The 25910-nt window shown below is 33.9% G+C and overlaps 1 protein-coding gene across 3 annotated transcripts; it reads right to left on the bottom strand.

Annotated features, from left to right (window-relative positions):
- Positions 1 to 1578: 1578 nt before the first annotated feature.
- Positions 1579 to 25785, bottom strand: LOC128552001 (cadherin-99C-like). 3 transcript variants are annotated; one of them, XM_053532986.1, is made up of 17 exons: positions 25713 to 25785; positions 25034 to 25179; positions 24647 to 24727; positions 23729 to 23824; positions 22411 to 22512; positions 21068 to 21181; positions 19368 to 19544; positions 18180 to 18300; positions 17145 to 17299; positions 14391 to 14600; positions 11329 to 11469; positions 10892 to 10967; positions 9991 to 10224; positions 8729 to 8840; positions 6876 to 6913; positions 5920 to 6033; positions 1579 to 2971 (listed from the first exon to the last, which is right to left on the bottom strand). In XM_053532986.1, exons 1-17 carry the CDS (start codon positions 25780 to 25782, stop codon positions 2778 to 2780), a joined length of 2181 nt encoding a protein of 726 aa, XP_053388961.1. In that variant the 5' UTR covers positions 25783 to 25785; the 3' UTR covers positions 1579 to 2777. The 3 variants fall into 3 exon arrangements, with proteins under 3 accessions (XP_053388961.1, XP_053388962.1, XP_053388963.1); XM_053532987.1 differs by lacking the exon at positions 5920 to 6033; XM_053532988.1 differs by lacking the exons at positions 5920 to 6033; positions 6876 to 6913 and having other exon boundaries at positions 2808 to 2971.
- Positions 25786 to 25910: the final 125 nt, after the last annotated feature.

Genomic DNA, 25910 nt, shown 5'->3' with positions numbered 1-25910 from the left:
ATTCAGTTATGTCAGGGTGTGGTGGTCGGTGCGAGGCGTTACCATCTTAAATATCTAACTCTTCAACTCGTCTGCACCTGTCAGACACTTCTATATATACATGTAGTGTGCTTTTGTAAATAATAGCACTTAGTGAGCACAGTTCATATAAAAAGAAAAATACCTCTCCGGAGGGTGCGCCTATGTAAGAGGCTGAAGTTCAAAAATCTATCTGCAATACAATACAATATAGCGACAATATATTTTTCAGCTGTCGTTTAAGCTAGTATACAGTATTATTTACTTATTAACTTATAGTTTACCGGCATTTTTAACAAGCACAACGAATTATTCTGACAAGTTATATCCCATATATTTAGACAACATTGATTGATTGATTGATTATATAATCTAACCAGTGTTCCTGGTTTCTGTGCAAGCACTCACTTGTTCTCTGCATGAATCATTGTATCCGAGATGAAGGACGAATGATTTTAGACACAATGTCAAATTGTCGTAGAAAACATGCGTCTCACCAAAGGATCAAACTCACGGCAACACGGTTCACACATCTGCACTCTCCTTATTGAGCTAAGCAGAATGATTATTTTGTCTTGGAATCTACATGTGCCACTGTTCCTTTTAAATTAATGAATTCCATTAGAAGAAATGAATAACGAGCAATTAGTTTGTTAAAAACTGTAGACGAGTTAGTCCCTCCGCTCTTACATCTGATAAACACTCTTTTTAAAGAGGTAATCAAGCAGCACATCCGGGCTAGTTGGATATTGGCGGAAACAAATAACATCCTCATCCTTTTCCCAGTTAAAGTAACATTTTCAAGGGGATTATTTGCATTTATAGAAATGTTTGTTTGTTTGTTTTGGGTTTAACATTTATTTATTTATTTCAGTCATGTAACGGCGGGCAGTTAACCTGACCAGTGTTCTTTGATTCTGTACCAGTAAAAACCTGTTCTCCGCAAGTAACTGCCAACTTCCCCACATGAATCAGAGGTGGAGGACTAATGATTTCAGACACAATGTCGTTCATTAAATAGTCACGTAGAACATACGCCCCGCCCGAGGATGGAACTCGCGTTCCCGCGATCCGTAGATTAACACTCTTACCTACTGCGCTAAGCGAGTGGGCTTTATAGAAATGTAAGCGAACCTTATTACAAATGTGTTCATACCCACATTTTAGCTGTCAGTTTTAGAAGATATTCCACAGTCGTGTCGGACAAAAAAAACTCCTCTTTAAGAAGATACCTGAATCCTACTTATCTTGGTGTCTTTGGTGGTTTATAGGTAATTTAAGAACATAAGGCTAGTGTTTCTTAATTAAAATTGGCCTGGCTATGTGTTACAGCTCTCGGATGATTGTTAATTTTATATATTTATATAGAACATATAGCAAATTTATTTACTACTGTAAACCTTAAGTACTCGCTCGCCGGCCATTTTGGCTTTGTTGAATGACGTCGACGTCTGAACACCCCGACGTTCCGGTTACCTGGATCCATTATACGAGTTTGGCGCGGGAGGCGCACTGCGCCATTAGCATCAGTGCTCAAGTACTGTTTTGTTTCTATTCATATATATATATTATATATTTATTATTTATGATATTGACAGGTACAAAATAAACATATACTACAGTACAATTTTTATAACAATTATTTCAGATCAATAATCAGCCTAATAAGGCTTATCAGTCACTCAATACATTGTAGATAAATCATGCATTATACAATTTACTGTACAAAGAAAGTAAGTATACTGTGGTGTATGATAGTATAATTATAAAAAACAAAAATGAGAAATTCATAATGAGGTATAAAATAATGAAAATTAATGGCCTTTCAATACAGTAAACTATATATGGGATTGAGAAAGGCATACGCCGTGAGAATGATGTTCGTTGTGCGAGAAAAGAACAATCTGTTAAAGCAAATTGCTTTAGGGAAGGAAACAACTTTAACTGAAACATTACAATTGAAAGATATTTTAAGACATTTAATTCATACAAATAATTACGTTTAGAAGTCGAATAAATATAAGTAACTATTATAAGGTTGAAAAGTGATACATTTATTATAACAAGAAGAAAAACAATGTCTGTAAAGCGTTTTTCATATTATGTAAAGTATTATAAGTACAGACTTTCAGCACAATTTATTTATTTTATTTTATTGGGTTTAACGTCGCACCGACACAATTTTAGGCCATATGGCGACTTTTCAGCTTTGATGGTGGAGGACGACGCTAGATGCCCCTCCGTGCATTGTTTCATTACGAGCGGGCACCTGGTTAGAACCAGTCAGCTGGATAGCTTCCTCACATGAAGAATTCAACGCCCCGAATGAGGCTCGAACCCACATCGACGAGGGGAAAGTGATTTGAAGTCAGCGACCTTGACCACTCGGCCACGGAGGCCCCCTTAAGCACAAAGAGAACGAATAATACATAAACAAAAATATACATAATCTTTGAGGTCACTTGAAAGATAATTATATAATGACAATAATATATATGATCATATAATGATTAGCCCTTTCACAAACCATTCATTGCTGTCCATAGAAATTCATATTCGGTATTTTCAGATCGACAAGGAAGGAAGTTCTGGGTAGAAACTGCATGCACTGGAAACTGGAACTTTTAGAAAACCAACTACATCATTTGTTGACAAATAGATGTACGCTAAACTTTTCCATATCAAAACAAATATCTGCAAAGTCATCTGTACTTGGTAACGTGTTTTCTTTATTTCCACATGTTTGTCTATTTGTCTACTTAGGATTTAGAAATATTTAAACCTTCATATTGCTGTTCTTCTTTAGTTCTTTCTCCTAATGCTTCATATTCCGCAGTTTTGAGAACATCGTACGGCTTGTTCTCTTCATTCGTACCTCCTAGTCTTTCATAGTGTTCCAATGGAGTGTCGTTCTCGTAATCTACTGTATTAATTTGGCTGTCTCCAGAATTCACTGAAAAGAAATCATATTTTAAATTTCAGACACACTTACAGTTTCATATTTTTTTTTTATTTTGTCAAGCCGGATAACGCTCACCCCCTGTGCGCTTTGTTTGACATAGCTCTTGAAAACCCACCGAGCCAAAACAATATTTACTTGACCAATACCAAATAACCAATTAAATTTATCAGACCGTTTTGATATTGTGAAAGCAAGCTTACGCTAGGACTAAAGCCGACAATCAACCTTTTGCATGACCGTTCATGTAATGTCTCAAACAGACCATCTGTCAACGACAAGCTGAAATAAACCTCTAAATGTTTGTTTTTAGAATTTGTAAAGCTATTTATCTCTTTAATATATTTCTTATTTAAAAGCGTTTACATAACAATTTTAACACGACTCGATTGATGTCTCTATTAAACAAAGAAGACTGAACCTGAGAACACTGGAAAAAAAACAACAAGAAAACAGACAAAATATTTGGTGAATGTAATATATTGATAACGTAAATCGAAATAATATCTACAGAAAAGTGGTAACCACTTGAATAAAGTTATTGTCATGCAGTTCTGACCTCAAAACAATGATTTCATTAAACAACAACCAATGGCTTGGGATGTATTTTTTAGTTTAATCATATTTTATTGCTTCTAATTTGAATACAAATACACAAATCATACAATGAAAAGGAATTGCTTATTTTAACAAATTAATAACAGTATGATTAGAATTCAACTTACATAAAAGCAAAAGGGTTGGGCCACAAGTTTTGCCAACATTAGAGGTTGGCCCGTCCCATTTGTCACATTAAATTTAACAAAATGAGCATTATTTTCTTTGTATGTATGTCATAGTAATGTAAATGATTTAGAGAATTTTAAATAAATACAAGAGGTAAAGTGTTTCAAAACCAGAAAGAAAGAAACACAAAAAAATGAAAAAAGAAGAAAAATCTAAATTAAGAAAAATATGTAATCCATAAATAGATAAATGTTCCCTGTCCACACAAAGTGCAATCAGCACAACCAAATCTTGTTTTGATTGTAAACAGCGGTGTTCAGAATATCTATAATTCTATCCTAAATTCTATTATTTCCGAAACGTGCTGTTGTTTTGATGAAGTGTTGTACATGTTGGAATAATGTTTTATTATCGTTTTCGGATAACTGATTTATACCAAACAGTAATTTGTAGACGCTTAAAGGATGGTATGGTCGTGTGTTTCTAAACAAATTTCGGCGATGCTCTGAATAAAGGGGACATTTAAAAATGAAATGTTCTGCGTCTTCATTATAGAAACCACAGTTACAACTTGAATTATTCCGTATATTATTGTAAAATAAATCTGAATTTAGATTGCTACATTTATTTCTTATGCGCGCATGGTGTATTTGCGAAAATCTGTTACCAGAAAGAAAATATGAAGGTATTAGTGGGGGTTTGTATTTTTCTTTAAGTTTCTGCTTGAAGGAAGAAAGTGTCTGAGCATTTCGTAATTCAGTGTCAAGGCTATTCCACAATTTTATCGAAGATGGTATTACTGATTTTGAATAGATCCCCAACCGTCTAGCAATAGTAGCATAGTTATCGTTATTTCTTAGATTGTATGTGTTTGAATCAAGAACAGTTTCTGGAAATATGTCATTAAAATAACTTGGTAATTCGCCACGATTAAATTTAAATACTAGTATCAATTTTTGCATATTTCTTCTATCAGCCAATTTCACGAAGAAGTCTGTTAATTGAGACGGATCTGGTTAAACCAGTGACAACACGTGCAGCATCATATTGTATTTTTTTGAGCGTTTCCTTTTCATATTGAGTGCAGCTGTCCCATACCAATGATGCGTATTCTATAATTGGTCTCAGATATGATATATAAATCTGGTTTAGAGTGTTCCTTTTTAACTTGCATTTAAGCCTACGCATTGTTCCTAAAATTTTTGATGCAGACAAAGCTATATCTTGTATATGTTTATGCCAAGTACCGTCGTCACTGAATGTAACACCTAAGTGTTTTAGATGGTAATGTACAAAATGAAGCTGTTCGTTCTGAAAAAAAATAGCAGGACGATTTCTATTATTTTTTGACAGAGAACAATACATTACTTCTGTTTTAGCTGGATTAAATTGCACTAACCATTGTTTAGCCCAGATAGATACGTTTTCTAAATCAGTATTTATAGTCGTTTCTATGTAGTTATTATCATTTGAACTAATCGCTAGGGAACTGTCATCGGCAAATAAACGTGTTATACTCATTAGTGAATCGGCTATATCATTGACGTAAATTAAAAATAGCAAAGGCCCTAACACTGAGCCCTGTGGCACGCCTGCTGTTAAGTATTGTTAGTCTGAAAATGAAGTGCCTACAAATACTCTTTGTTTCCTATTAAGAAAATAGTTTGAGAACCAGTATAATACATTTCCAGAAAAGCCGTATTGTTTAAGTTTTAAGATAAGACCTTGATGCCACACTCTGTCTAATGCTTTGCTTATGCCACAGAAGACTATAAATGTCGATTTCTTAGTGTCAAAAGCCTTACAAATCTGATCATAGATATCAATAAGCTGGTAAACAGTAGAGTGGCCTGGGAGAAATCCGGCTTGATATTTATATATAAGTTTATTTTCATGTAAAAAGTTGTATGAATACTTAAACATTATCCTTTCCATTACTTTTCCAAGACAACTTATTAGTGATACAGGTCTGTAGTTCGATGGGATTGATTTTTTTCCCTTTTTAAATAATGGCATCACATTTGAATCTTTCCAAATGCTTGGATATTCATGAAGTTGAAAAGACATATTAAAAAGAACAGCTAAGGGTTTACAAATTGTATAACAAGTTTCCTTTAACATTCTGTGACTAATTTCGTCAGGTCCACTGGTTTTATTTACTACAAGATTTAATAATACATCCGTGACATCTTGCTCTTTTTTATTAAGGAACTTACCATTACTTAGCTCAAATGTATCGTGAATCTGACTCACATTGTCAGATTTTTTCGTTTGAATGTTTGATTCGTTTTCTGTATGACACTCGTGTAAAGCTTCGTCATTAAGTCTATCTGTAATTAGAATATAGACGTTAATGGACTTCTTTCTATGGCAAATATTGCAACACGGAACTGCTTCATAACAAAGGCAAATATAATGTATTTTTGAAAACATACTACCACGATAACATCAGACTTTTCAGTAAGCAATGGAGAAAGAAAAAGGTCAATTCATTTAACATCTTTGCGGATTATTTCTATAGAACTGGACCAATTAAAACGAGTGCTTTAATTCGTCCGTACACATTCTCAATACTTTCCCGGCTAAAACATTGGCGTGAAATATTTGAAATAAACTCTAAAATGTTACACAGGCGCTTTGTGTCGAGGTAAAATGCAAGCTCCTTTATAAATAAAAAATGTTGACGTCAAGTGGGTTGGCCACCCTGATTGTTACATTGACTTGTTTGTTTTCAGGATTTCAGTTATTTAACGGCGGGTAGTTAACCTAACCAGTGTTTCTAGATTCTGTACGAGTACAAACCTGTTCTCCGCAAGTAACTGACTACCTCTTCATATGAATCAGAGGTGGAGGGCGAATGATTTCAGACAAAATGTCTTTTATTAAATCGTCATTGAGAGCATACGGCCCCGCGATCCATAGATCTCCGCTCTCCCTATTGAGCTATCTTGATATCATTTACTAGATCATGTAGTATATGTACCGTATTTATGCCACTAAAATTTGTTAGAACAACTTTGAAATGCCTGTTTGATCCATAAGAGACATTCAGATAAGATTCAGAAAATATAAGTTTAATTATACATTTATTTCAAATGTAAACTATAAAACTATATCGAACATTTTGAATTGGGGAACTAGCTCGTGCTAGGAAATATAGTTGTATACCAACCTCCGTGACGTTTTCCGCAACATATGACATTTCCTCGCCTGTGTTAAATGAAAGACATTTACAAATTACATAATTTGTTAAATAGTAATGCTTAAACAATACAGCGTTTAATATCTTGGATATATGCAGCAATAGACAAATCATGAATTTCTTATACGAAAGGTTAAAATTAGAAACATGGTCCATCGTAGACGAGTGTTTAAGGTCGTGACTTCGTATCACTTGCTCCTGGCCGATGTGTTCGTACCCTCGCTAATGGATAGAAGTCTTTAGTTGAGGAAACCGTGTGGCTGGTTTACGAGAGGTCGGTGGTTCTATTCAGGTACACGCCCATGCGTGTAACAACGCCTTGAGGATGCACCGGGGGTCTTCCTCCGCAATCTAAACCTGATCTGAATTGGGGACAAGTCACTCTAAAAATCAAACCAAGCAAAACAAAACATAATTAGGAGAAAATAGTTTTCCAAGTTTTTGTATGTCAAAGCTGCCGCAGATCAGCGGGACGCGATATAATTTGATAATATGGGCACCGGCTCTCCATGCACATGCAACACGAATAAATACTGTACAAAACGTAACGATGTTATACATTAGCTTGTTGCCATTTATTAAAAAAACATATTGTGATATTCGGGGTTAAAATCATTTTTAACTCATCAACTTTAAGATTAAGTAAACGCACGCAGTCATAAATCGTGCGTGTTTTCTGGTTTAGTTATGTCCGTCTTCTATTGACTGTTACGTTTTTTTTTTTGTCATAAACATTTCATTGATTACAGTTCTAGAAGCGAATCGAATTCTCTCATTAATGAGTAACTTTCTATTTCATAGCCTGGGAGCAAAATTTCAGAAGTTCATTTATAATATGTTCAAATATTTGTTCTACGGTACTTGTGAGGGGCAAAAGATTCAAGTGATATTGCTATTCTTTTCACTTCAGATACGCCTACCAGTCGCATACTTCCTATCATCCAGAAAGACGGTTTCATAGAATTACAAATGTTTAAGCTTTGGAACGTTTTGGGTTGGTTTTCGTTATCTGTCGTCATTAAAATTACATTTATTTTCCGTTAACTTATTCAGAACTAGAAAAAGAAAGTATGCCAAAAATGAATATATTTTTTGATTTTGCGATGATGTCATTATAACGATATTATATTAACATAATTATGTTTGGGAAATCCAAAAAGTTTTTCATTTCTAAACAATTAAATGCATAAACAAAGCTTGTGGAAAACGCAGTTGTTATTCGTCACCATCTACTTTCGGTCGTGAATGTGTGTTCAACTTATCACAGTCATGTCACCAAATTCCTCCACCATTTTAAAACAAGAGGTTTCACGAGCATATTGAACTATTGTTAGAAAAAATCGTCACATCCGCTAACAAGAGGCGGTCCGATGCCACAATATATACCAAACTATAATTACAATAGTAGGTGATCAAACAAGGCATAACCTCAGATCCCCTTCCTAAATTCCTGTTTGTTTAATTCTGCCCATAGTTTTCTCGTTTGGGGCAAACCCATTTTTTTTTATCTGGGGACCAAACGTCGCTCTGCCTCAACACGTGTATCATTTAAGGTTCCATGTTCACCGCCGTTTGAATACATCTGCGGATGTCTCTAAATTGCTTTTTGTACTATTAGCATGTGTAAATATTGAGTTCTGCTCAACCCGGGGCTAGAAGGCGTGGACGGTAGCATGCATTTCCACTACCGTCCATGAACAGGCTCAATCAAAACGAGCCTGCAACATTTTCGTCGTGTTGAGCGACCTGTGAAGTTTCCACTTTTCTCTATTTTATGACAACAAACGGCGAGAACAGTATAGTATCTTAAAAGCAGAACTTACCGTATAACAACAATAAACGCGGCAATTACAAGTATTCCACACGAAGACCCGACTGCAACAAGTATCAGTGTTAGAACAGAATATGTTTCACCTTTTTCGTCTATTTCATTGTCTGAAACGAATTTGAATAAATCATTTATCCGCAATAATAAACAAAAACTTTCTTTTGCTTTCCTCATTCTCGCATGCCAGAGGTTGACCATGGTTCCCTAGTTCGTCTCAGATTTTGACGAACCTTTGATGGATGTGAATGGTTTTACTTGGAAAATAAATAAGAAACATTTTAGTAAAAATAAGATGTTCGTATGTATTCGTATATCAAAACGTTCGTATGTCCTAATATTTACTTTAGTTTTTTTTCTAAAAGCCTAAGCCTGAAGAATACACCGTAACAAATTTGAAAATAATACATTGACTTAGTATTTCAACCTTGTGTTCAGTGTGATACAATGTATTAGATATTTAAAAACCTATAACCTATAAACCTATTAAAAACATGTAATATATAAACCTATAAAAAACCTATAACTTATAAACCTATCAAAACCATATAATCTATCAGCCTATTATGAAAAACTGTAACCTATAAACCTATTTAAAAAACCAAAACTATAACCTATTAAAATCTTATAACCTATAAACCTATCAAAATCTATAACCTATAAACCCCTACAACCTGTCAACCTATTGAAAAACCTATAACTTAAACACATATTTAAAAAAAATCCTATAACCTACTAAAAACCTATTACCTATAAACATATCAGAAACCTGTAACCTATAAATCTATTAAAACCTACGATATGTAGTAAAACACCAATTGCTCGTGTCCGCTAGGGGATGATGAAAATGTTCCAGTCATCTAACGTTTCGAGCACTGCAACCATAGACAATATCAGGACAATGGCTGGGTATAAACGAGATAGGGTGCTTGAGCAATCGATGCCCGAGCTAATAGGATTTCACTGTGTTTATAGCATTTGATATTTATTTCTTATAATGATACTGTGAAACAGGTGAAACCTTTAATCACATTTATAATTTTAAGAACAGTCTGAAACCTTTATTCAAATAACAACTGCATAATACTGAAACCAACAGTAGCCTGTTTTTAAGGCTACACTGTAGTAAGTAATTATAAATTAGAAAGCGATCGTTCCGACATGTCACTTAACTTATTTCCTTCAATTAGAAATAGCAATAAGCTTGCCATACGTGTCGACAAATCATTCAAGATAATGTTCAAAACAGCATAAACTTACTGATAATATCACAGTTAAGAAAGCCGATACAGGTCCCGTCAGTTTTGTTACAAAACAAGCAATTTCTTGAGCAAGATAAGCTGCAAATTGTCCCATAGAATCCTCGTTCACATTCCAGACAGTGGTTCTCGGACGTACATCTGGCACAATTAGGCGGACATGTCCTGTTACAGTACTCCCCATACAGTCCGTCATAGCATACATGGTTCCCAGACTTCTTCTCGTAAGTTGAATCTATTAAGAAAAATCACCAAACTCAAAGTTCAAAGATACTTGTTTTCCTAATACCAATTAATTTTTAATTTCATCTAAACTTCCATGTTGAAACTGAATGTATTTTACCAAGCGAAGCTACGCCGTCCGATAACTAGGTTTAATAACGAGCAATGGCAGCAACCAAATAATGATAATTTGTAAAAAAACATGAGTCTTCCATTTCTAATACCTTATGTTTATCATTCATTCACTTCTAACCATCCACGCTTCTATTTTTATAGTGATAATTGGCAACAAGTTTACGCCATTCACTTCTAACGACCCACGCTTCTATTTTTATAGAGATAATTGGCAATACGGTTAAGTCATTCACTTTTAACTACCCACGCTTCTATTTTTATTGTGATAATTGGCAACAAGGTTGCGTCATTCACTTCTAACCACCCACGCTTCTATTTTTATAGAGATAATTGACAACAAGTTTACGTCATTTACTTCAAACCATCCACGCTTCTATCTTTACAGAGATAATTGGTTTTTAAAGCCGTTTCGAAATCGTAAGTAAAAGTAAACTTGTAGATTTAATATCTCACTTACCCTACAGCATTTAGTTTTATATATGTACTATATGTTTAAACGATAAAATATTTTGCAAAATTTACTTGATACATGTTATGAAATATACCGTTGTTCGGTTGTACTATCACACCAATGGTTATGGCATCAGTAAGAGATAACATCGTTCTTTCTATAACTCGCACCTAGAAAGAATTATATAAAATTTAATTGCAGCAATCAATTGTGTAAAAAGGCCTACAAGTTTGTGTCGTATGTATCTGAAAAAGTAGTTGACCTAGGGTCATGAAACATATAGGAATATTATTCAGTACGTGAAGTTGTGTATCTCGGGTTTTGATGTATCCGTCCTGGGGCCTTTAAACGTTTACGCTTTGCCACGCTACTCGTATGTGTAACAAGGTGCGTTAACACGTGAGCACGTGAGTGCGAGTATCTCTGTTAACACACGTACTCCCTCCTGTTAAACACTCTTTAAGACGACAAAACAGCAGTTTTATCCTAGAATGCTGATCTTGGGGCAAGAACGTTAAATTTAAATCTTACCGTCACTACGTAACGTGATACTACGCTATTGTCAAGGCGTTGTGTTGTCGATATAATAGCTCTGTCACCAAATGATTGAATAGAAAATTTCGACCCAATTGGCTCAATGATATAAATGTATCCCTGCGTATCACCATCAGCCTGTTATAAACATTAACATAGTATTTGTTAATGTCACTTATAGTATAACTGTCATTTCGAAAAAATATCTGATGACAAATTTATCTTATGACAAGCCAAACCAGAGCCAAGCCAGAAATCTTGCATCTGTTATTTCTAATCTGCCACACTACATATCAACCACCAAATGTCTAGTGTTCAACCAAGATAACGGGTACCAGATCTGTATCGTGATTATCCAGATATCAAGATCCAGGTATGTAATCATTTTGCATTAGAAATCCTGTCTGATAACACCCTATTTTGAACATCTCTCGGTAATCAAACAATACACCCAACCAGAGAATCATTTCATACTAGTTATCAGGTTTCTAAAACATAATAATTATAAACATTTTTTTAATTTACTTCGAACTTTGGTTCATTTACAAGCTGATTAAAATCATCTCCTATTAACGCTATACGCATTGGATCTGAGGACAAACGATAGAGGGTCACGTTCAAACGACATTTCCGCTAGCCAATCAGAGTCTTGCTTTCAACATTTTGAAAGTCAAAGCAGATTCCAATTTTCGATAGGTGATTATTACGCGTTTATTATTCAGTCTTATGATGACGGCCGCGCCCTCGTGTTGTTTTTACAACAATATAAGAAAAGGAAAAGATAGATATGGCAGAATCCTCGCCTAGGAAACAATACATATGTGGTCGGTTAATGTGTTTTGTGCACGTTTGCTTTTTCTAAAATTGAAAAAACATCTTCAGATAATCTTCGTTAAAGGCACTGATCTTTTCATAAAAAAAGATATTTCTTTAAAATTGAAGTTTGGTCATATATAATAAGCATTACTTAAGTTTTTGTTTCTAAACTATTTTAAAAATACCAACTATCAAGAAGAAGAAAAACATGCCTGAGTCGGGAATCGAACCCGGGCCGCCTCGCAATAAAAATTTTCATGCGTTCTTGAATATTACTTCACGGAAGAATACGTAGTTAAAGGTGGTTAATCAGATTTTGGTCAAGTAATGTGTTTGTTCGAAACTTAACCAACTGATCATTTACACTTATATGTGTTCAAAGAGTTTTAATACACGTCAGATTATCACTTGAAGTATTTTTAAACTTTGATTTTCCTTATCTGGTTGTCCCAACTAAGAAAGCGTTATTTTAGCATAAGTATAAATTTCTAAAACGCATTTTGCCTCAGGAATGATATGGATATAAGCACTGTTTTATTGAAGTGATCAAATATTTGCATTGACAAGTACATATTTTGTCCAAATTCATTAGAAATGCAAGTTTATAAAATTACTAATACCTCGCTTTTTTAGCTTGGTTGCGCAACCAAGATAGATTGAAAATTGAAAATAAATTAATTCCGAAGCTACACGCTGTTTTAAAACTTGCCTTTTGTTTCAGGGAGTTGAAATATCCCAGAATTTATCAAATGCAAATATAAAACTAGAAATTATATTAAAATCAAAAGAATTAATCCACTTTTTAAACATTTTCATATTAAGGTAGTTCTGCACGTTTGATAAACCGGAAGTGATGGCGTAACGTCATTTATCCGGAAAACGTAGAATAAAGTCTGGGTTCGGCGTACGGAAATGAAAATCATTTAATGAATTAATGGCAACCGTGAGTAAATTTATTACATTGCCACTGTATTTATATTTCTAACGTTAAAAGATGATATTAAAACAGCTGACATGTTAAATTATTCCAAATAATGTCTTAGAATTAGCTTGAAAAGTGCGGTTCACTTTAATCATGGTCAAATATCCCAAAAATAAGCACACGGGCCTATACATTTTATTTCACCATATTACAGACAATATGTTTATTTACAACTGTGAGACGTTTCATTAAAATCTACATTGTAGAAAAATTTCTATACGCGAAAACGTTATGAAAGTTGTGATTTTCCCATACTCCCATTATAAAGAACTGCGGGAGGTTCAAATTTTTCAAATCGATCTAGTAAAAATCAAGCACACGACCCTATCTTTTTTATTTGCTGAATTTTCTAAGTATACTTTGAGCTTTTGAAAAATCATGGTTTAATCAAATTCTACATTGTAGAAATTTTTTTGATCCAAACGTGCAGAACTACCTTAAAGGGAGATGACTACAAAATTTCATAAAAAAGTAATAAAATATACATTTCCAATACTAACTGTATGTAATTGGTCTTTTTGTTCCTTAAATACATCTCAAACAGAATATATGAAAACTGAAACATGATGTCAGAAAGTGTTGTTCAAATGTGATTGACCACCTTTAACCATCGTTAAATATAAAGCTTTGTAATTAAGGCAGTTTACCTCCGGTAACCCTTTACAAACGTTTTTCAACCTTGAATTGAAAAACTAGTTAAAAACAGTAATAGTTAAATGGGAAAATTTGGGTTGGGCATTTATGTGAGGTATACTAATATAATGTATTAAAATTGAGCAGATGACGTAATAATTATGTAGAATTTCATTTGTTGAAAATGTGTTGCACACAATACATAATATAAATCATACAATTCATACAACACCTCGGCTAAATCATATAACTCATACAATACATTAAATGAATCATATAGATTATACAGTACATTAGATAAATAATATAAATCGTACAATACATTAAATAAATCATCTAAATTATACAATACATTAGATGCATCGTACAAATCGTACAATACATTAGATAAATCACATAAATCATACAATATACTAGATTATTATTATTATTATACCAGATTTATATAGATACATAATATAAATCATAAAATATATTGGCTAATAAATCAAACAATACAGTAGATAAATCATATAAATCTTACAATACAATAGATAAATCGTATAAATCATACAATATATTAGATAAATAATATAAATCATACAAAACACTTGATAAATCATGTAGGTTAAATATAGATCATACATACAAGATCACCATCTGTAACTCTGATCTCCAGTGGTTCTAGTTCTCCCAACGCCACCGCCCTAACATATGTGCCAGGTGGCGCATCATCAGCTACAAAACCGACATTATCATCCGCGTTTGTCGTGAGGAGCGGGCGGTAGGAATTGGAAGGATTAACAATACACATAATTTGTGCTATGCAATACTTGCTTTCATCATCAGTCTGTTTAGCCTAGAACGAAGCAACATAAGATTATGATATATGAATCACATTAATTTCAGTTTTTGCTAACTTTTAATGTCCCGAACATATACTGTGAAATCATTTAATTTCGTCGGCACGAAATTTCGTGGTTTTGGCCAAAACGGCTGTTTCGTGGGGACGTAAATTCGTGGATTTCCAATTTTTGAAATAAAATAATAATAATTTCCACAGGAATAGATCTACCAGTACTTCTGTCCTTACACATGAAACCTACACGTGTCAAACAGCGCTACCATGGCTACCGAATTTGCAATCTACGTCTCGGGAGATTAGCGAGTGATCATGTGCCAATTAACGACGGCGTTATCTATAATTATACAACCACTAATTTGCAAAACGTTTTAAAACTGTGAAATATTCAATGAGAAAAGTGGGCGCCAATTAAAAAGTGTCAAAATCGTAGCAACTTGCACAATTAGCATTCATAATCGAAACAAATATAAAGTTAATATTTTGATCGTGTTCTAAACAAGAACTACTTATTGTACTGCAAATTAAATTAAAACAAACTATAATAGATTAAAGTAATGTAGTACTAGAATAACCATAATAATCCTTACATAAACTATTATAAACTGGTCCGATTTTTTTTGCAGAATGAATGCGCGTCTGCATCTAAAATTACAAGCTGTTGAACTTGTGCATGTGTTATTTCCTGCTGAGAAACGTGTAATGTGAATTAGATAGTAATGCATCGGATACAAATCTAACGATTAATTTGTAATATTTATTTGGTCCAAAGCCTTAGTATTTTACTACATGTCAGTAAAAAAAAGGCTAGTGTATAAACATTGCATAGCGGCGCCGAAAAAAATCAAATAACAGCCGTATTATAGTGTGGTTGGCACGTGACGCTACGTCAAACTTCTATTTTAAGTATTTACTTTCACTTTGACAAACATGTCATAAACAAACCACGGGTATTTCTAAATGAAATAGTCGGTTTTGTTTCCACGCTTACTTATGTTTATCATTTATGGAGTCTCCATGAATTACACGAAAGCTGCAGGTTAGTACTGCCGCATGCATACAACTACGGATAAGATCGAACGGTATTGGCGACTTTGCGTACAATTAAAAATTATCGCGGGCACAATTTGTTCGTTGGGACTTAAATTCGTGGTTGAGTTCAACCACGAAATCCACGAAAATTAATCCCCCACGAATAATAATGATTTCACAGTATAACGTTATATTTGTTCGGGACATTAAAGATAAGCTTTATGACATGTTTCAAAATTGTTTGTATTACTGTCAGCTTTATGGCCTGTTTCAATTTTTTGTATAACTGTCAACTTTTTTGCCTGTTTCAAAATCTTTTGTATTACTGTCAGCTTTATGACCTGTTTCAAACGTTTTGGTATATCTGTCACCTTTTTTGGCCTGCTTCAAAATCTTTTGTATTACTGTCAGCTTTATGGCCTGTTTCAAACGTTTTGGTAGATCTTTGTTTGTTTGTTATGGGTTTAACGCCGTTTTTCAACAGTATTTCAGTCATATAACGGCGGACAGTTAACCTAACCAGTGTTCCTGGATTCTGTACCAGTACAGACCTGTTCTCCGCAAGTAACTGCCAACTTCCCCACATGAATCAGAGGTGGAGGACTAATGATTTCAGACACAATGTCGTTTATCAAATAGTCACGGAGAACATACGCCCAGCCCGAGGATCGAACTCACGACCCCGCGATCCGTAGACCGACGCTCTACCTACTGAGCTAAGCGGGCGGGTTTTTGGTAGATCTGTCAGCTTTTTTGGCCTGCTTCAAAATCTTTTGTATTACTGTCAGCTTTATGGCCTGTTTCAAAATATTTTGTACTACTGTCAGCTTTATAGCCTGTTTCAAAATCTTTTGTATTACTGTCAGCTTTATGGCCTGTTTCAAAATATGTTGTACTACTGTCAGTTTTATAGCCTGTTTCAAAATATTGTTGTATTACTCTCAGCTTTAAGGTCTATTTAAAAATATTTTGTAGTTTGACGTTTTGCTTAGTCTTGCTTACGGCTGTAAGTTCTTTTACTTATTTTAAGTAATTCATACCTTTTACAATCTAACTAATATCAGATACCTCTGACCTTGAATAATTTACCCCTTACCTCTTTGGGTTTGAGACCTGCTAGGGTCTTCACGGGAGGAATTCCTCCAACTGGATTACTGTTGTTCTACCCAAGTACCCGGCATTGCATTGAATGTCCGGACGAGTCACCTTGGATCTTCCTCCATCATTAAGAACCGCCTCGGTAGCCTTTTGGTAGAGCACCCTCTTCGAATTCGGGAGAGCATGGGTTCGCTCCCTGGCATCATAATATCAAAGACGTAAAAATGGTACTAGTACTTGCTTTGCGCTCAACATTAAGAGGATAGTACTAGAACTGGTCAGCTCGGTGTCAGTATAATGTGATTGGGTGGGGTATGATGTCACGTGTTTGCGGCGTGAAATTTCACTCGAACACACACTCCTCCGACATGTGAGTTAATACCGAAACAAATATAAATATAACTCTCTTACCTTAAGAAACAAAGAAAACTCCTTTGTTTCATGTCTGGTAACTGGTTTTATTTGTATTAGTGTAGCAATGTAGGCTTCACGTGTCCGCCACTTCTTGTTTATTGTCGGGCCCCTTGAGGATACCATGAAACGATTCGCAAATCCGCTTGGTACACCTGTTTTGTATTGTAATGAATGTAACAGTTATACAGAGTATTCTTTATATCTATATATATATATATATTTAAATATATATATATATTCTTTATATATATATATATATATATATTTAAATATATATATATGTTCTGAAAATATTAAATTGACTCTTCGGTAGTAAGAAGACATAATACTTTGAAATCTGAACAACTTGATACAATGTAAATATATACTTGACATATTGTACACGCTTTACTAATATTTAAAGTCTACATTCTTGCCTACTTTGCGGGGAAAGACAAGGATATCCGGAAGTAGACCCCCTTTAATTAATGAAATATCGAAAAATATTGATGAATTAAGCTAAATTTATTTTTCATATTGTAACTTCGGTCACGGCCACAAACAATCCGTCGGGCTTCTACAAACGTTAATACAGAAAACAATTGTATTATCCCCGAAATATTTAAACTTGATCTGGTTTTGATAGAGTTAATGCTTTAATCGTCTCTTCCATGGATGTTTTGTATTATTAATTTATTGATTGACCTGCCGGTCAAAAGTAAGAGGTCCGAAGGGCAGAGGACCAATAGTTTTGAAAACTGACCCATCCCTATCTGCGTGATACCAAAGACGTGAATAATGGTACCAGTAGCTTCTTCGCTTGGCTCTCAGCATTGAGATTTGAGAGGATAGCTATACCGGTCACACTGGTGACAGAATAATGTGACTGGGTGGGGTATTATGTCACGTGTCTACAACAAGTTATATCAGTGAGGCAGCACTTGTGCTCACTGTTACAAGAAGAAATCGTTGTCTATATGTTTGAAAAATTGTTTTTAAAAAAAACTTTAAAACCTACACACACGGAACGGTAACGGTAAAACATTGACTAACTTCCAATTAGTTCAAACGCTATAGTCGCATTTAGGTCATCCAAGTCAAATGCCGTTATATTTTCAGAAATGGTTTCGTGTCCTGTTACAATTGGCACCGTTGAAAGAACGCTGCCGGGAACCTGTAATAGAATACATTCTACGTGGATAGCCATACGAACCAACAACAATGTGGCTTTCTCGAAGATTAAAGCCTTCCTTACTTGCAATATTTGTAGTGAATTCTTGTTATGAAACATTTAAAGTTATACTAGACCCAAGCTGCATATTTAAAATCTGAATGATAACTGGCATATATTTTATGAAAACATATAATTAACAATATCATGCAATTCGTTAAAAATAATACACAGTACATGTGACGCATACTACAAATTACATACACATGTACTCCCACTAATAACTGGATGTAGGATTTTATTAGCTATTACTGCATGAAATATCAAGATGTTTGAAGATACTGATATAGTTACCTGGCCAATGAATGGCAGATGTGGGCATTTAAGTAAAATGTATCGAGACAATGACGTAACTTATCGCAATAATATTTCCAGAAAACTTTCGACTATCAAGATAATACTTTTAAATACCGCGACAGCTACCAATCTATCTCGGGACAGAAACAGACCACCATACAAATAAAACTGATATATTCACTGCTTCAAAGCAGTGAAAATATTTTTTTTTTTTTTTTTTTATTGGTACCGAACTATTTTAGAATGCGAAAGAATGTATGTAGATCTATAAATAATTGGATATTCTTTTCAAAGTATACTTCAATAAAAATATAGATGTATAAAAGTAGATACACTAGCATGAATATAAACGCTCCATTGTATTAAAATGAAAAAGAGATCTAGAAATCTCATTGCGTGGGTAAAACTAATGTAATTTGCTTACAACCATCGAAAATGCATGTAAAAAAAGATATTTTTTTATGTTACACTTTGGGATATCATAAATAGTAAACCAGCCGTTTCATAAAATGTTGGTGGGGAAACAGCTAAAATAACTTCTAGCTTTTAGGAAAGTTTTCTGCTACTATCGGAAAAATAGCAGTCCTATGGGTTGTTTGGGGATAGTGTTCGAGGCATATAAAAGCTTTATCAGAATAGACTTCGGTCAAAGTGAGCTCATTTAACACTGAATAAACATTCAATTTTGAGTGAATTCTATGATAAAAAGTTACCATGTATCCTGAAATCACTTCAGTCCGGTATATCACCGCATCGCATGAATATCGAATCCATGAAGTATGACGGCATTTATCGTGGTAGAAGGTAGGCGGTAAATCGTCGCTGTCCTCGACAAATATGGTTAAAGTTGCTGTTGATGTTTTTCTTTCTGCTGCATCGACAGCCCCATCCTAATTTATATAACATAGATATAACATTTCCTTATACATAATTAGTTAATGACGCACCATAAACTAACTGTATTCTTTTGTATTTCCATGATGGCAATTATACATTGATCGCATGAAAAAAAGAGAAATGACACGTATCTACTTACAAACTTATAGTGTCATAATATAAGGCAAAGGCAATGTGTTCATTGTCTTAATATATTGTTGAATTAATATAATAGTATGCACAGTACTGAATGTATTAAGGTGAGTTTAGATCATATTTGTTTTTAAACTGTACTGAAAAGAGAATAACTGAATTAGTTTGCGTATGTAGTTATGAAAACACGTTAATTTAAGGAGAGCCTAAATTGTGTCTCAGTCATCTTGTAGAATAGCTGTGTTTAACCAGTTTTATCAGAATGATTTGCATGAAGTTCATGTGGGAGGAAAAAGTAGGTCACTAGGTTGTGGTGGGTCTTTAAGTTTGTCATGTTGAGCTGGTAGGTGCCCCTGATCTGACATTTCGAGTTAATACTCATTTTATAAATGCTAATTCAAAGACTGCTAAAAATGAAAAATACAATGAAGAGCAGGATGAGCAGGTACAACACGTGAGCAAAGGATTTTACTCACCAGGTATTGACGTTACTTGAATATATTGAGGAACATTTTTTACTCCAGTATAATTATCCAAGTCATCGTTTAGTGTAAACGAATGGTCTAAGTTATTATCTGTTTCATGGAATTAGAGTCTGATCCTTTAAATAGTACGTTTATATTAAAGTCACTAAACAGGTCCGGAATGAGATTTCTATTCACCCCGATACACGCCAAATGTTGTCAAATGCATATGTCGATAGTTTTAATAATTATTGCGCGTATGTCTAATAAATTAAATCAATTTAAATGTGGATATTCTAATGTCAAATTAGACTGATGTTAACGTAAAACCTGACCTTCCCATTTTCCTGTTCGTAAGGATTTTTTATTAACAAAACTTGTTGGGTGCATAATGTTCCTGTATGTGTATGTGTATCAATAAAACAGCTAATCCTGTAATCAAATGCGGTCTACTCCCAATCTCCAATAAATAAGTGAACAACCTTTGTTGCAGGTCATTAAAATGTAAACAAACAAATTTGTTGCTTCATGAAAAAGTTATTCGGATAATAGTCTGAGCGTAATTAACAGGGGCCCGACCATGTGTGTTTGTTTTTTGGTCTAAATTGACATCTGTATTTAATAAAAAAGGTACCTGATTTTCTAAAAATTACTTTTACACACTTCAGTTATGGCTTTAATACAATAAAAGTGGATTTGTATTTAGTGTGTTATCATATCATACACTTGCGTAAAGTCCAGTGTTTTGTGATAATACTATTAGTCTAGTAATTCAATATTAAGATAAGTACGTTCGGGCGACCCGTACAATTTGTTTCGAAATTTTACGGGGGAAAACTGGTGTATACACAATACTTGTTAATGTAACTAACTGAAAAACTAGAATCTTTCGAATAAGTAAAAGTAATTAAAACAAATACCACAGCGACTACAACCAAATTAAACATGTTTCTCTCCGTGTCAAAATCAAGTCTCGAACTAAGCTCGACCTCCCCATTTTGTGCGTTTGGGATGCTGAAGTATGTCTTCCCAGCCTAAAGAAAAATATGGTAGTAACATGTCACTATTTAGCATGACTAGACAATTATATATTTGAAGAGGGTATAAACTTAAATGAATCCTTGGCAAGACATCTTGTACAATTATACATTTTTGCAATTAAAACGTGATTTTTGCATAAAAAGAGCGGACACCCAGTGACAATTGGTAATTAACGGGAGATCATGTATAATTCTAATATGGATGTTTCTGTTAAAACACGCTTACGCTAAAATAACGTCATGTTAGCGTGCGATGACATCAATGTTTTTTGTTGCGACCAAGAAAGAGCGCTACTATATTTTATCTACTGTTTTAGATTAAGGGCATATTGGAATTGAAATAATGTATAGCAAAATCGTGTTTTACCTAAATCAATACACTCAAAAAACGGTTATACGTCACAAGAATAATTCACTCGGGCTACGCCTTCATGAAATTATTCTTTGGATGTATAACCTCTTTCCGTGTATTAATAACGTTAAAACACGGGTTTTCTATACATTATTTCTTAACTGTATGGAGTTTCGGCATTTCTCGGACGAAAGTTATAGCAGTTTGCTTTCCGTTCAAACCGGATAAAATCGAAATCCAGTACGAATACCGATTTTTTAACATTTTTACATCAGAATCAATGAAAATCATACAATATACTATAACTCCTTTTACTTTTGTCTGATGTAGTCCTGATCTTAATCAAATACATAAGTCAGTGAAATAGGTACTTTTTATGTAGATGGCATACTTAACGTCTATATAAAGCTGTATAACTGGCTTTTAGCCAAGATTGCCTACACTGGCCGCTATTTAGTCAGTAAAATTTCAGTGAACACCCTTTCGAATAATAAATGGTACTGCCCAAATTGAATAATGGACCAGGCCATTTTAGGAATTTAGCAGTCTAAATGTTAAGATTCCACGTGACAAGCGCTTCTCAATTTTGAATAAAAAAAATTAGTAAGGACAACTTATTCTCTTGCGTTTTCATTGCAAATAATTTGTCAGTAGTTAAGTTTCAAAGCCTTCTTAAATATTTAAATACAACTGTTACAATAATTTCCTGACATCTTCAAATTTTCTTTTTTGTTTGTTGTCGTACTATCTGGATGTCAGTCCCTTTAATGATAACTGGAACATTTAATGGTCACATTTTCTCGTTATGTACAGTCGTACACATTATATGAGACAATCCTCCACAAGGATCGACATATATAATTGAACTTACAAATTTATTTCCACTTATAATTGAGTAGTATATTGCGCCGTTAAGGCCAGCATCCTTATCCCCAGCCGTCAATTGAAACACGCTACTTCGAAGTGGCAGTGTCTGGAAATTTAGAGTTGAAATATAAGTAACTGCTTTGAAGAAAAAGACCCAAACAATGTAAACATAATTTACTACAATTTAATACAGAAAGTTGGATAACAAAAAAGTATTTTGACCATAAGCATTCCAGCCTACGATATAATACGATTGTTTTGGGGAAAATATACGAACAGGACACCTGATTGTTATAACAGTTCCGCCCATAAGTATATCAGGGCCCAGTTGTTCGAAACTTTAACTGACTGTTAAACTAATCGCCTGTTAAATTTTGATTCAAAATACCGGTCTTGGTGGGAAACACTAGTATGGTGTTTTAATTTTACTGTAAAGACTTTTTAGTGTTCATAGTCCTTAAGTCATACATTTGTTCTTCTAAGTTTTCTAAAATGTTGAAATATTACTTTAAAAGTTAATCGACTGTTAGTTTAATCAACTGTTAAAGTTTCGAACAACTGAACCCTGATTTGCTATATTTACATCAATAACTATACGAAAAAAAAACAACCTCAGTTAGAGGTTATTGTACCTCTTTTATAATCATGAAGTACGGCAGAGTCAATTAGAGATTAACAAACATCATGACTGTATGACTGTGTAGTGTGGAGTAGTCTATTTCAGATTCTCTTACCTTTTGCGAAGTATGAGGAAATCAAATTTAGACGTATTACTGTGAAGTACAGATTAGTCAATTACATTTTGTAATGTTGTGAATTATGGGGTTATCAAATACAGATAAATGTACGCCTTGTGTGACTGGAAAAACGTATGAAATAATCGGTAACAGCTTATCTTACATGTACCCACTGCAGTACGGGGTTGTCAAATACAGGTTATCTTTCCTTTTGTATGACTGCGAAGTACGGTGTAGTTATTTACTCATTATATTACCTATTGTATGATTGTGAAGTATGGGGTAGTCAAATACAGATTATCTACCTTTTTGTATGACTGCGAAGTATGGTGTAGTTATTTACTCATATTAATGTATGATTGTGAAGTATGGGGTAGTCAAATACAGATTATCTACCTTTTTGTATGACTGCGAAGTACGGTGTAGTTATTTACTCATATTAATGTATGATTGTGAAGTATGGGGTAGTCAAATACAGATTATGTTACCTTTTGATCGACATTAAAGTATGAAGTAGTCAGTTACAATTATCGTACCTTAAGAATGACTGCGAAGTATTAGGTAGTCAAACACAAATTATCTTACCTCTTGTATGATAGTAGAGTATTTATAATTGACAAATTCTGGTGCATTATCATTGATATCTTTCACCGTTACAATGACCCTGATGTACTTAGTTGTCTAAAATAAAAATAAAAATTTTCTAAATGAGGAATTTTCGAACATTAAACTTCATTGTGCAAAACATCAGTTTCACATCATGCACAGGAGTCAGAGGACGGAAATAGTAAGTAATTCAATATTAAACAGATTGCTAGTCACTTTTATGTATAAGTCTATGTATATACAGAATGTGAACAAAAGCACCATTTTTTGATTATATAACTTTTCACAGCATTGAATTTCTAAAATGCAAAAACATTCGTTCAGGTATTATTAAATTTTATACCATAATTAATACAAAGATGTACAGATGTACAGGATATAGCACATGCCAAGAACCTGAAGCATGCACAATAACCGGTTATTGGTACGCCTCGTGATGTTCCAATAACAGGTTATTGGTACGCCTCGTGATGTTCCAATAGCCGGTTATTGGTACGCCTCGTGATGTTCCAATAACCGGTTATTGGTAAGCCTCGTGATGTTCCAATAACCGGTTATTGGTACGCCTCGTGATGTTCCAATAACTGGATTTTACATTGTGATCATCATTAAGTGTATAACATGTGTATATTTGAATGTCCATAAAGAGTAAACACAATTGTTTAAATTTCATCCTAGTCAATGAAATAATCAATGAAATAATTTAATCTACTTTTGTGAGGTAATAATATGTTAATTCAAAGACGAATTGATATTTTTGTTTGTAAATTTAAATGTGATTAACTTATCTATAGTAAATAATGCTGAGAGATATGTCCGTTAAATATATTGAGTTGGGCTGCTAAATAAATCTTAAGAAGTCTATGGAAAAAAAATCGTGAACTGTATAACAATTACCTGCGTGTTATTGGCGGCTGCGTACGTGCAATTCACATCAAAACTAAATACATCTAAATCATCTACATGGATGGACGTGCCCTAAAATGTCAAATTAAATATGTGTTTTTGCTATTACGATTATATGATACCTTTTGCAATAAACGAAAATTGTTTATAACTTCAGTGACCTCGTAATGACAATCGGCAATTTTCGATCATTTACGTATTCTCCGTTTTCCGCTTGCTTCTTAAATGGCCGAATGATGCCGAAAGCGCAAACGGAGGATACATAATCGCATGGAAATTGCCGATTGTCGTTTAGGTCCATTACCTTAAAAAATATAGTCTATAGGAATGTAAAATGTATAATCTATATAGATAAGTAAATTCTATTCTTAAACTTACATCTCGATCTAGTGCTTTTGATACAGACATTGTAACGTATGTACCATTGAAACCCAGACTAACACCAAACGCCTTCGCATCTTTTGCATTCACTTCTAAACTGATGTTTTTTCCACCAGATATTGGAAGAATGACAGTCTGTTTACCTAAAGAGAACAGAGTTATTTGCAAAACACTTATGCCCCGAATGGTGGCTTGTTGGGGATATCCGTATGTGAAGGCAAGAACTGTATATTGCGAATATACAATAAGAATATACAAAGAACATCCATAAGTTCTTATAAATATAGTTGTACATATTTATGTTTTCATGAATATACGGTCAACTAACTAGCTTTTTGGGAGGGGGCATGAAAAAGAAAAGATGTGCCGGAATATGACGATGGATTAATTTATCTTAAGTTGTTGTACTTTTTAATTCCTTGTCAAAATTCACTAGCTTACATTCTCAAGACACTCTTGATACTTTTGAGACTTTTTTAGAAATGATTACTAATATTTAATATTCTGTAATATCGTATGGTGAAAAAAATTAAATGTTTTAAAAATATTCAAACTTAAAAAAATAGCGTGCAATAAATTGTTCCGGATACGCTAGAAACAAACAGAAAACCTTTTCAACTGTTTGTCAAACGATTATGTAAATTTAGATATTAGTCAACGCATGAAATATATTTACGTTCTTCGTATATATCAACACGCGCTGATGCCCCTCCTTCTATATTTCCAGTATTGAGGTTATAAAGCATACCTGTAAAAGTAAAACAAACAAAAAATTAACTTAATGCATAGCTGCAAAGAAAAGACATACTTTGGAGCATATACTGCCCGTCTAGTGTAGTTACTACACGCTTAATGTAACAGAACCTTAGCGGAA

This window comes from Mercenaria mercenaria, unplaced genomic scaffold (assembly GCF_021730395.1).
Source record: "Mercenaria mercenaria strain notata unplaced genomic scaffold, MADL_Memer_1 contig_1931, whole genome shotgun sequence".
Classification (NCBI taxonomy): domain Eukaryota; kingdom Metazoa; phylum Mollusca; class Bivalvia; order Venerida; family Veneridae; genus Mercenaria; species Mercenaria mercenaria.
This window is presented reverse-complemented; position numbering and strand designations above follow the sequence as displayed.

Coding starts and splice junctions, on each gene's coding strand:
- LOC128552001 (XM_053532986.1), bottom strand. CDS start 25,782: ATGCTTTATAACCTCAATACTGGAAATATAGAAGGAGGGGCATCAGCG. Junction 22,513..23,728: donor ACTCTACTATCATACAAGAG/GTAAGATAATTT, acceptor CTAAATTTCCAG/ACACTGCCACTTCGAAGTAG. Junction 21,182..22,410: donor TTATAAGTGGAAATAAATTT/GTAAGTTCAATT, acceptor ATTTTTCTTTAG/GCTGGGAAGACATACTTCAG.